Source organism: Propithecus coquereli, unplaced genomic scaffold (assembly GCF_000956105.1).
Source record: "Propithecus coquereli isolate 6110/MARCELLA unplaced genomic scaffold, Pcoq_1.0 Scaffold178, whole genome shotgun sequence".
Lineage (NCBI taxonomy): Eukaryota > Metazoa > Chordata > Mammalia > Primates > Indriidae > Propithecus > Propithecus coquereli.
In genome coordinates this window covers 3,763,434-3,776,066 of record NW_012142523.1, presented here as the reverse complement: position 1 = coordinate 3,776,066, position 12,633 = coordinate 3,763,434, and the positions used below count along the sequence as shown (strand labels likewise).

The window sequence follows — 12,633 nt, the reverse complement described above, 5'->3', positions numbered from 1 at the left end:
TGTAGGAATTCTCTGATTCCGGGCATGTGGGATACACAGTCCAGGCCCTAGGAAGGCCTAGAAACCCAGAATATAAAAACCTTTGGACCAGTCTTCTGACTCTTTTCAAAGCCTTTCAGATGCTGAGGAGCCTGGGCCAGTTTTGTTTTTGAGGCTCTGGGCATAGTAAATAGTAAAGAATTGTATAGACAGAATTACAAAAATTGTGGTAAGTTTCAAATATGTGAATACTGAATGCTTTTATAACATACACACTAAAACACAGTTGTATGTATAACCTCATTTGTAAATAACGTCAAAAGTCCCACTGATGCTGCTGGGTTGGTAGAGTTCTTGCTCTCGGCCTGTCCCCTCGTCATCTCTACTCTAGGTATGTCTGGTTCTGACACGCCCTGCTGTCATCTGCTCAGTCCTTCTGGAGGCTTCTCTAGAGATGGGAAGCCATGCTGGGCTCCCAGCTTACTATGTTCTGTCCTTGTCAGGACTGTAGGCTGAGGCCGGTTCTTCCCATGTTTAAAGCGTGGCTTTTGCACTTATTATCCTAACCTAATGTCTGGGCATGCCCTCTTGGGAAGCCGTAAGGACCTTATGCTGGGCTTGGCTTCCTATGTCTGCCCCTCATGGGAATTCACCCTCCTTCGACCCAAGAGTTCCTGTTTCTGGTTTTAGAGAGTCCTCTGGGTCATTGCCAAGCTGGACGGATTGAGGTTCCCTGAAGTCAGTGAATTATGGCCTAGATACTCACATCCCCTACAACTTCAGGCTCTCTGTGATACTTGGCTCTGCCACCTCCTGTCCTGTGGGGTGGGGTGGAGCAAGGGATGTAGCCTTTTAGAAACAGTATTTTTCACTTAACAGAGACCTCAAACACACAGATTCAGGAATGAGCATCATCTCCACCAGGGAATGCCATTTAATTGCATTAAGCTTCTTAGATTTACCAGATGAAGGATAAATCTGATTTATCAAAGCTAGGAGTGGCTAATACCAGATGACAAAATCCAGATTTAAGAAGATGGCTCTTGTCAGTTGGATCAACGAGCCGAAATGGACAAGATGGCATTTAATTGGTGCATATGTCAGATTTGTCACTTTTATTGCCCAAATTCCCAATTATATGAGCTCATATTTAGTATTAGTAAATAGCTTTAGTGGCAGCCCACTTGTAAAAGGCTCAGGGGCTTTAGTTGGAAAGCTTTCCAATTTATTACCAAACTAGCATGTCACTGATTATAAAACACCTCCACACGGCATACTCAGAAGCCAAGGAACAATTTTACTTAGGGCTTTTAGTCAAAGTGTAAACAAAATGAGAATATGTGGTACGATGAGATAAGGCTGTCTGAACACTTAATTCAAATAGGAATTTTTTTTTTGATGAGGAAATATAAATTACTAAGATAGATTCATGATGAAGAAAATTTGAATAGACAAATAGTTGTTGAAGACAGTGAAAAAGTTTGTGAAGAATGACATATAAAAAAGGCAGTGAAGCTGGGTGAGGTGGCTCACACCTCTAATCCTAGCACTCTGGGAGGCTGAGGCAGGAGGATTCCTTGAAGTCAGGAGTTTGAGACCAGCCTGAGCAAGAGCAAGACCCCATCTCTACTAAAAATAGAAAAAATTAGCTGGGCGTGGTGGTGTACACATGTAGTCCCAGCTACCTGGGAGGCTGAGGCAGAAGGATTGCTTGAGCCCAGGAGTTTGAGGTTGCTGTGAGCTAGGCTGACACCACAGTACCCTAGCCTGGGTGACACAGAGAGATTCTGTCTTAAAAAAAAAAAAAAATGGCACCGAGTCCAGCTGGCTTTATAGGCAAGTTTATTAAAAACTTCAAGGACTCATGCTATTAAAATGATTGTGGGCCTGAATATAGAATTCCAGGTTGGAAATTATATTCCTAAGAATTTTGAAAGAATTGTTCCATCGTCTTTTAGTTTCCAGTATTGTTGCAAAGTCTGATATCATTCTGATTCTTGAGACTGTGTATGGAACTATGTTTTCTCTTTAGAAACTTGTGGGCTCATGTCTCTGTCTCTGGTGTTGTGAAAATTTTCAATAATGTGCACCTATACTCAGCCCTTGGGCTGGGCACCCAGCAGCTCTCTCAATTCAGAAATCACTGAATTTTCTTTGATTATTTACACTCCTATTTTTTCTGTCCCCCTTTCTGGACTGGTCCTCTAATTGTTTTTTTAATCTTTTCTAATGTTAATATCTTTGTCTTTTACTCTAGTTTCTGAGGAGCTGCTGAACTATCTTCCTACCTTTCTATTGAAGTTTTCAATTCTGCTGTCATGTTTTTACTTTCTAACAACTTGGTTTTGTCTTTGTTCTCTACGTGTTTCTTAGAGCATTATCTTCTTATTTCAGGGATATAATACCTTTCATTTTTCTGAATAAAGCAGTGATAGTCTTAACACATAATCTCTCTTCTGGAAAGCTTTATTCGGTTCATTCAGACTCTTTCATGTAAGTTGCTTTCTCGAATGCCTGGACTCCTCGGCCGTGTGCTCATATGTCAGAGAGAGTCGGTAAAACGTTGTCTGACCAAGAGTGAACCCTAATGTAAACTGTGGACTTTGGGTGATACTGATGTGTCAGTGTGGTTCATCGGGTGTAACAAATGTACCTCTCTGGTGAGGGACATTGACAAAGGGGACATGAGGGAGGACAGGCCTGGGATAAAAGAGAAATCTATGCATCTTCTGCTCAGTTTTGCTGTGAACATAAAACTGCTCTAGAAAATAAAGTCTATTAAACAAACAAGGAAACACAAAACATTGTGTTGGAGGTTCTAACCAGTACAGTAAGGCAAATAAAAATCAACTTAAAAAAAAAAGCTGTTTGGATGCTGTGTGGAAATGGTTGGGACTTCCTGACTGTGACCTTCCAGGTATGACCAGCCAGCTGTCTGTGTCCTTGGGACACCCCCAGTGCCCTGTCTGTAGGTCTTGTCTTTTGGATCTGTCGAATTCCACTGAGAAAACTCTTCCAAACACTTGCATGCAGAATATATGCCCGGCTCCTAGGATTCTCAAGAAAAGTCAAAGTAACAAAAGGAGAATGTATTCCACTGGATATTAAGGTGTGTTATAAAGCTATACTGATAAAAAGAGTGGTAGTATCACATAAATTGATAGATCAATGGAACAGAACTCTAGATAGTGTAGAAATAGACCATTTATGTATAAAAATGTAGTATATGGTGAAGCTGTTATCACAAATTAGTGTAGGAAGGATTATTCAGTAAGTTGTGCTGAAACCACTGGTTATTTGGGAGAAAAAGTTAGCACTTTGCCTTATAGTCCATGCTAAAATTAAGCCATTTGTTCATGCTTTGTTTTATTTTATTCAACAGTTATTTATTTGTCTCCTATTGTGTTCAAGGAAGGTTAAAGTACTAAATATAAAATTAAAAATCATCTTAGAAAGGGGACAACAATGTAAGCATAAAATTATTGGAGAGGGAAAAAATCAATAAATTTGACTACATAGAAATTAAAAATATCCACAGACTAAAGGACAAAGTAACACACTGAAAAAAAATGTCATAACAAATATGCCAGATAGGGAGTCGATACCTCTGGGTGGTGGGCACACTTATAACTTTGACTCAAATGGTACAAAAGCAATTTATGTAACCAAGGTGTTTGTACTCCTGGAATATTCTGGAATTAAAAAAAAGAAAAAAAAGTTGATACCCTCTCTCTATAAAAGAGCTTATATTAATACAAATTGATCAGAAAACACTAAAACCTTATAGAAAAATGGGAACAAAAATTCCCGGAAGAAACTTAAGTGCTGAAAAAGTGTATGTTAAAATGTTCACCCTCACTGGTAATCAAGGCTCACCCATTGAAAGGTGATACCATTTTTTGCCTGTTTAATAATTAATAAACAAAGGAATTTAAAAATTATAGTAATGCTGATATGTATGCCTTGAAATGAGCATTTTGCACACTGCTACTGAACATATAAGTAATTTTTTCTGGAAAGCAACTTGGCAGTACATATCAAAAACAACCCTGAGCAACAAATATGTCAATCCCCTTTCTGCTTCTTTAGGGCCTTAGAAAATGCTGCTCTGTCTGCCTGTGACACTCTTCCCTATCCCTTCCTTGATCATGCCTCCTCACCTCTCAGGCTCTCAGCTCACCTCCTCCAGGCAGGCTCCCAGGACCTCCTGGCTATATCAATTCCTGTTTTTTTTAGCCTGTCAGCTGGTGTTCTGGGAGCCAACTGGGGGGAGAAGAGAGCAGGCCCCACCATTCAGTCTTTAAACTTCCACTTAACTCCCCTGTTTTATTTATGTTGCTCTTACCCTCAACTGTGCAGGGTGTTTCTCTGCTTCATCCTCTCCAGAGAATGAACTTGCTGCCTCCCACAGGGTGGGGAGGGGTGAGCCCCTAGATGACTGCCTTCAATTGGCCCTCCTGCTTTAGCGCCACCTCCACTCCTAACGCAGGTGGTCGGTGCCTTCGCTTCTTGTAATTTGCTCGTGCTTTTCTGTGTTTCTGAATCATCTACAGTGAATTACTTTCACAATCAGAAAAAAGCCCCTAAATTTTCTTTATTTAAAATTTTCTTCCTTTTGACCCAGTACATTCACTTCTTGGAATATCTTTCTTTTAGGGAAATGAAAATTTAGAAAACATTTATGTACGGGTATCTACATCACAGTGCAATTTATAGTAGAGGATAATTTGTTACAAACATCCTAAAAATTCAATATCAGGATCATGGTTAAATAGCTAATGACAAAGCCATTAAGTGATGTTTTCAAAGATACTTAATTACATGGGAAAAGGCTTATGATTTAATATGAAATGCAAAAGGCATAATATAAAGTTATAGGTCTACCTTTACTCAGATTTTATTTAAAAATATGTCTGGAAGGGCCGGGTGTGGTGGCTCACACCTGTAATCCTAGCACTCTGGGAGGCTGAGGCGGGAGGATTGCTTGAGGTCAGGAGTTCGAGACCAGCCTGAGCAAGAGTGAGACCCTATCTCTACTAAAAATAGAAAGAAATTAGCTGGACAACTAAAAATATATAGAAAAAATTAGCTGGGTGTGGTGGCGCATGCCTGTAGTCCCAGCTACTCGGGAGGCTGAGGCAGAAGGATTGCTTGAGCCCAGGAGTTTGAGGTTGCTCTGAGCTAGGCTGATGCCATGGCACTCGAGCATGGACAACAGAGCGAGACTCTGTCTCAAAAAAAAAAAAAAAAATTCATGGAAGAAGGCTGGAAGGAATTACTTCTGAATGTTAACAGTTATTACCTCTGAATGGTAGGATCTCATTGTCTACAATGATCATGTATTATCTTTCTAATTTAAAAAAAATTCTGTATATGAAAAAGAGAAGAAAATAGAAAAGTTAATGTAATTATAGGTTGCATTAATACAGGTAGAAATTTTGGGGCAAGAGAGGTGATAAACTGGATTCTGATCACCTGGGGTGTCAGGTCCAGCACACATGGGAGAGTGGCACGTGTTAAGAGGAAAATAAACAAACTGCAGGTTGGCCAGAGACTTCTAGAAATTAAGGTCAGCTGGAGGAATGGGAGGAGAGCAGGCTCAGGACGGGCCTGGTGGCAATCTGCACGTGGCTGTAGTGCCGTATAGGAAGGACAGAACAGCTCACCGAGCGTCTTGTGGCTCTTGGGAGCAGAGCCAAGGCTGGCGGGAGCAGCTTAAAGGTGGAAAAAGAGGTTCCGATAATCCTGTGGTGGAGACCTCTTCCTGCAGACGTCAGTGGTCACGCTGAGGTTAGTGTGAGAAGGAAATGAGGGACACCCCCGGTCAAGGCACTGGAGGTCGGTGGTAGAACCGTGAGGTCAGCCACCCAGAGGCCAGTGAGCCAGCACGTTAGGTCGGGAAGCGGTGCTGACGTTACCCAGCCCCACAGTTCTCTGCCTTGTTTATGTGCGGCCCGAGATGTTCACATGCTCCCACGGGTCACGGATAAGATGACCCGGGTTACGTAAAATTCCCAGTGCACTCCACGTAACCCCATCCCTTTCTTTCCTACTCAAGAAGGCAATGTGCATTCCAGGGAGTGGAATTGGTCTTATTATAGAAATAACCTTGAATCTGTTCTGATTCGTGAAAAATAGCACATCACTCATAGTCTTTAGATCAATGATTAGTGACAAGTTACCCCACGCAACGCTCTTCACACCTAATTGTCGCATACCTGCTTCTCATCCAGACCTTTCATTTCACAGTGGGGAAACTGAGGCCTGAGGCTTAAAGAAGGAAAAGAACCGCAGTCAAGCAAGTATGAGAGGTGGGAGGCGGGAGCCAAGTCTCCAAACTCCAGACTATGGCTCTTTCTGTGTCTGAGAGCCGCTGGCTGTCAACCTTAGAGTTTGGTGGCAGTGAGGGGTAGGCTGGTGGGGGGAGAAGGAAGCAGAGGGGGAAGTAAGATGTGAACCTGCCCAGTTCCGTCCCAGCCACATCGTCCAACGTGTACTTAACATTCTCCTCGGCCTCCCGGCCAGCGCTTGGAGGTGAGCTGGGGCCAGCAGGGTGGTGATGCGGGTTGAATTGTGCCCCTCCCTCGAGACATATTGAAGTCATAACCCCCAGTACCTTAGAATATGACCCTATTTAGAAATAGGGATTTTCCAGAGGTTAAATTCCAAGTTAATTTGAGGTCATTAGGGTGAGTCCTAATCCACTAGGACTGGTGTCCTTACACAAAGGGGAGATTTGGACGCAGGCATGCACACAGGGAGAATGCCACGTGAAGAGGAGGGCAGAGGTGGGGGCGATGTGGCTAAAAGCCAAGGAGTGCGAAGCATTGCCAGCACCGGCAGCGAGGAGAGAGAACGGAACAGATTCTCCCTCACAGCTCTCAGAAGGAACCAACTCGTCAGGCATCTTGATCGCAGACTTCTGGCCTCCAGAACTGTAAGGATAAATTTGGTTGTATAAGTCACCCAGTTGGTAGCACTTTGTTACCCAGCCCTAGCAAATAGTACAGGCGGGATGGAGTTGCAGTAAGTCCTCACCACACCCCCAGCCCAAACTGTGTGGTCCTGTCCCACTCCACTGTCCTCACTCCTAACCCCCAGCCTGTTTGCCCTTGTGTTTGTGTGGCCACCAGCCTAGGACCGAATCCCACTTTTGCCAAAGGTCCAAGCCCCTGAGCCCCGGCCTGACCTCAGCCCCGACACCAAGCTCAGAGCAGGTGAGCTTTGAGGAAGAGGAAAGATGCCCTCTCCACTCACCTAAACTTTCCTTCTTTCTACCTTTCCAAGCTAGGACTGTAGGGAAAACCAGAAACTCAGGCTCCCAGAGCCCTCAGGTAGGGCTGGCTCTGAGACCAACCTCTAACCCACAGCCTCTGGCCTCTCACCCTGGGTAGGAGGAATCCCTCAGAAGAGGACCTCAACTTCCTGGGGTCATGCCTGTCCCACGTGTGGATGCATTCCTTTCTGCCCAGTCTAACTCAATCCCTCATTTCACAGCCAAAGTGAATACTGGGCTAGGCCCGTGGGGAATGAAAATGTCTCCTTGGCGACGCTTAGAGACTTGCTGAGATAGACACCTACTAAGCAGGGGTCCAGATCCCTGAGAGATAGAAGTCATCACTGGAGACTAGCTGGAGAAGTCAGGGAGGGCTTCCTGGAGGAGGAAGGATGTATGTTAGCCTTGCTGGAAAGGGTGAGTTGAATTTTACTGCGTGACTACGTTGAGTCAGGCACAGTCATACACTTTCTCTTATTTTATTTCTTCTTGTGTGTGAGGCAGGCAGCATTATCTGCATTTTAGAGATGAGAAAACTGAGACTCGGGGGAGTGAAATGATTGACTCCAGACCACAAGGCTTGTACATATTGGAGGAAGCGTTTAACACATTGGCTGGCACACTAGAATTTTTTTTTTTCCTTGGGGCCATGGTGTTTTATTATGAAAATAGAACAAAAATTTTGGAAACAAAATGATCCTTTCTAATTTAATGAAAAATTAAATTAGCCCCTCATAAAGGCATTGTGGCTCTCAAGGTAAAACATGTGGCCACATGAGGTGGACTCATTCCTTCCTCCAGTCCCAGCCATCCCTGGGTAGAGAGGATGACCAGCTTGCTCACGAGGGTCACTACCTGAGGGCTCTCCCCTACTTGGGTCACCTTCCACATGGAAAGTCAGTCTGGCCAACAGTGGGCCCGTCCTCAGCCGTGCCTCCTGCAATCCAGATGGCTCATCAGACCACAGGAACCCCCTCCACCCCCTGGCCATTCCCCTCCTCTGGGCCTTTGCACAAGCAGACTCCTCTGCTTGAATCTCGGTGTTCTTTCCCTGCCCAGTGAATTCCCGTTCAGTTGCTCATTTTTTCCCTGCAGCCTTTGTGACTCATTGGCAAGGTTCAGTCCCTTCCACTTCTGTATACTGCCATTGTCTGTTCTGAGTTTTGGGTGCATGGAGAGGAGATGATGTAGATCCTTAAGTTGCTCCTTCTGGTGGGCAGCCTGGAAAGGGCCAAGGTGGGAAGGACAAGTGACTGAAACCTCCCTTCCCAAATCCCAAGGGGTCCAGGATGAGGTGGGAATGCAGGGCCCGTATGAATTGGACTGTGAGGGGCTTGGCTGGCAGGCTCGCTTGGGGAGCAAACTGTCCAGTTAGGAAGCACATTGTCGGGGGTGGTGTGGCCGGGGCACCGGATGGGCATGGGGCAGGCAGGGCAAGGACGCTGCTTTGGCCACCGATTAGTGGGCTGGGGCAGTGGGGATGAAAAGAGGCATTTCAAAAGCAGAACGCTTAGGGCTGTTGAAGGCAGAAGGTATGAGTCAGAGGGTTTAAGGTGCTGGCTGGAGCTGGGGTTGCAGAGACCAAAGACAGATGATACAGGACCCAAAAGAAAAGCAAGTCCGGTCAAAATAACTCTCCGTCCCCGCCCCGCCCTGAAGCACACCATGACAGCATCAATACACACCTAGCTTGCGATCAGTCCTGTTTATTTTAGAAGCATAAACTGTGGAACTAGGAAGGAGTGATGAAAACAAGGCAGCAGTCCTCCTGACAGGCGAGATCCAACACAGGCTCTGTCTGTGTGACCAAGGCCGACCCAGCAGCCTCGATCAGCCTTTTCCTGTGAGGACAACCTGGGCAGGGGTGAATCTTCCATAAGGGTGGGGTTGGGTGAGTTGCCTCTGGGTCCCTCTGGAGCAGGTGAAAAAGGCTAGAGGGCTCACAACACCCTTGGCCAAGAGCACCCCATGTGGGCTCTGTGCCTGGGGCTAACCCACCTTCTGGACAGAACCATAGTGCCCTCTGGTCACCAGGAAGGCCCCGGGTGTTCTAGAACAACCTGTAGTGAGGCCCCCTGGCCAGCAAGCACCTGCTTCCCCAGTCTAGTCACCTCTGCAGAGCCTTCAAGGAAGGGGCACCCCAGGCAGCCGACTTCCGGGGACCCCTCGTTTGGGTGACATAAGCCCCAGGCCCCTACACATACTGCTTCTTGGAAGCAGAACTGCTGGGGCGACTGGGGGATTTCCGGCCACCCTGCGGGGGTGGGTCCAGGAAGAGGGGGGGCCTGGAAGAAGCCAGCCTCTCCTCTGTGGTCAGGTTGGCCCAGTTCTGCTCACTGGATGAGAGCCCATTATAGGTGGGGCATGGCGGGGACGAGGGCCCCTGGCCCATGGGGAGGTAGAAGAAGACCTGGTCCGTGTAAGGGTCCGAGGAGGTTCTGTGAGCTGGAGGGGTGTCCTGGCCCTGCCGGGCCCTCACGCCCTGGCTGAGGCAGCGGCACAGCAGGTACATCAGCTCCAGCAGGTTGAGCACCAAGGAGATGAGTCCCACCACCAGCATAAAGATGATGAAGATGGTCTTCTCCGTGGGGCGAGAGACAAAGCAGTCCACGAGATAGGGGCAGGGTGCTCGCTGGCACACAAACACAGGCTCCATGGTCCAGCCATAGAGGCGCCACTGGCCATAGAGGAAGCCTGCCTCTAGCACACTCTTGCAGAGCACACTGGCCACGTAAGTGCCCATCAGCGCTCCACGGATCCGCAGGTGACCATCCTCTGCCACCGAGATCTTGGCCATCTGGCGCTCTATGGCCACCAGCGCCCGCTCCACCTGTGGATCCTTGGCTGGCAGTGCCCGCAGCTCCCCCTCCTTCTGCCGCAGCCGCTCCTCTCGCCGAGACAGGTAAATGACGTGGCCCAGGTAGACCAGGGTGGGTGTGCTGACGAAGAGGAACTGCAGCACCCAGTAGCGGATGTGGGAGATGGGGAAGGCCTGGTCGTAGCAGACGTTGGTGCAGCCTGGCTGGAGCGTGTTACACTCGAAATCCGACTGCTCGTCACCCCACACCGACTCGCCGGCCAGCCCCAGGATGAGGATGCGGAAGACGAACAGCACCGTCAGCCAGATCTTGCCCACCACAGTCGAGTGCTCCTGGACCTGGTCGAGCAGCTTCTCGAGGAAGCCCCAGTCACCCATGGCTCCCGGGCCTATGTCTGCAGGGAGACAGAGCATCAGCGCGTCAGCACGGCATCCTTCTCTCTCGCCCTAGCAACGCCCTGCAGGGAAACCCCATTGCACTGGCCCAGGTGCTCACGCTCAGCCGGGCTGGCAGGACCCAAAGCAGATCTTTGGATGGCTGTTAAGGTCTTTCATACCCAGGCCTCCTTCTGCTTCACTGAATGGCCCTGGGTATGGCGAGGGTCCCTGCCTAATCACACATCTGCATCCCTCTTGTCCCCAGCCAGAGCCCCAGGATGGCCACAGGCCAAGAAGATGTGGATCAAGTTGAGGTTCCTTTGCCTATGGGAACAGAGACTTTGAGGAACTTATCCCAGGCAGCACAGCCGGGCATGCCCTTCGCCCCTTTTGCCCAAGGCTGGTCGCCCCAGACTGTGGGGGATGGTGGGGGTAGAGGTACTATCAGCAGCTTTTTAGGCACTCAAAGCCTCAGGTCCCTGCCAACCTCCAATCTCTCCCCTCCTATCTTCCCCAGCTGGCCTCACCGTAATCTTTGAGCTTGAAGTGGGGACGGTTTAGAAGCTGAAGGCAGCATCTCCCATTAGCTCTACCTGTCAGTTACAATGAGCACCTGAAACTTAAGGAGGGACACTTGGTCCTGTCCCCTGCCTCCATCCCCACTCCTCCCCTCCAAAGCTGTTGCTGCCAAATTCTAGGCTCTTGAAAGGAATTGTCATTGCAGGGTGGAGGCACAGGCCACATGGTTCCCAAAACATTTGGGGGGAAGGACGGTAGGGGCAGGCGAGGGAGGAGTGCCCTTTCCCAGGCAGGAGGCTGTCTAGAGCCAGGCTCTGGAGCTAGGCCTGGGTTCAAATCTTGGCTCTTCCTTACTAACTGGAGCCTGTAGCAACCTCTGAGCGCCCCAGCCTCCTCTCTGGTAAAGTGCAAACAGTAATATTCCTGCCTCCCGTGGCTGCTGTAAGGATTCAGTGAGAAAACAGCAGGAACCGCGCTTAGCACGGAGCTGGCCGAGGGCAGGCTGGGAGAGCCGCAGGCGTCCCGTCCCGCGGCCACCCTCAGTCCCAGGCTGTGGCGGGACCCCTGTCCCCCGCCGGACCTCCCGCTAGCAGGTGGCGCCCCCTCCCCCAACTCACCGCCTGCCTGCCGGGCAGCCCAGGTGGCGGCGGGACGACGCGGGAGTGGCGCCCGGGGGAGCGGTGCTGGACCTGCCGGCGGCGCGGGCGGCGGGCGGGGGCGCCTTAAATAGCGCCGGGGGGCGGGGTGGGGGCAGGAAACGCGACGGGGAGGGCGGCGAGGCCTTGAGAGGAACGGGGGCGGGGACTGGGAGGTGCAGACGCCCCGAGCCCACTCACGGGAGGTGGCGCTGTGCGTTTGGGGGGCGCCAAGAGGGGCTGAGAAGCCCCCTACCCTCGCTCTTCCCCGCTCTCTGTCCACCAGGTGTTCCAGGCTAGCTAAACCCTCCTCCCCTGCGGATCTTTGGCCATGGAATGGGCTTTTCCCAGGCCAGGGTCCTTCAGGGTGGCTGGATTTGAAAGGCGGCAGTAGGAGCGGTGGATCCCAGCAACTGGCCTGCGCGGCTGTGAGGGGTGGACGATGGGGATGAGAGGGTGGGGGCCGCTCATTTGTCAGGTGGCCCTAGTATGCCAGGACTTGGCCATCAAAGCTAATTATGGCGTGGGGAACCACGGTGGCAGACGGGGCAGTAATCCACATGTCCTCGAGGCTGTGGGAGCTGGGGTCTTACAGAATTCTCAGCCATCCCCATGCCTGGGCAGGCTCAGAGGTCACTAAGCAGCTCCGATGGGCCCCTTGAGACTCAGGGTGGGGGGAACCTCCTGACCTTTAGCTTGTATTCCATTTTCATGCCTCTAGATGGTGTGTGGGCCATCCAGAGGGAATAAAGGGATGGCAGGCCCTGCCGTCACCCACGGTGAACGTTAAGCAGGGGAGCTGGGGATACCGCACTACACCAGCCAGCCTGGTCTCTGGCCTCCAGCTCTCACTGGTGGATGCAGGGATTGAGCATCTCAACCCTTGGATAATGGTAAAATTATAGATGTGGGAAGTTGTGCTGAGAAGTACTGGGTGACTCACAGGGAACTTGGTTAGGAACATGTCCTGGAGAAGGCTGCATCAGCCAGAGGAAGGGGAAAGAATATTCTAGGCAGAGGAACAGCAT

At 49.4% G+C, this 12,633-nt stretch overlaps 1 protein-coding gene across 2 annotated transcripts; it reads right to left on the bottom strand.

The window, feature by feature from the left end:
* Window positions 1–8,946: 8,946 nt before the first annotated feature.
* On the bottom strand, window positions 8,947–12,094 carry GJA4 (gap junction protein, alpha 4, 37kDa). Of its 2 annotated transcripts, none has more exons than XM_012642234.1 (2): window positions 11,862–12,094; window positions 8,947–10,468 (listed from the first exon to the last, which is right to left on the bottom strand). In XM_012642234.1, exon 2 carries the CDS (start codon window positions 10,449–10,451, stop codon window positions 9,450–9,452), a length of 1,002 nt encoding a protein of 333 aa, XP_012497688.1. In that variant the 5' UTR covers window positions 10,452–10,468; window positions 11,862–12,094; the 3' UTR covers window positions 8,947–9,449. The 2 variants fall into 2 exon arrangements, with proteins under 2 accessions (XP_012497688.1, XP_012497685.1); XM_012642231.1 differs by lacking the exon at window positions 11,862–12,094 and adding an exon at window positions 11,588–11,650 and having other exon boundaries at window positions 8,950–10,468.
* Between the last annotated feature and the right edge of the window lie 539 nt (window positions 12,095–12,633).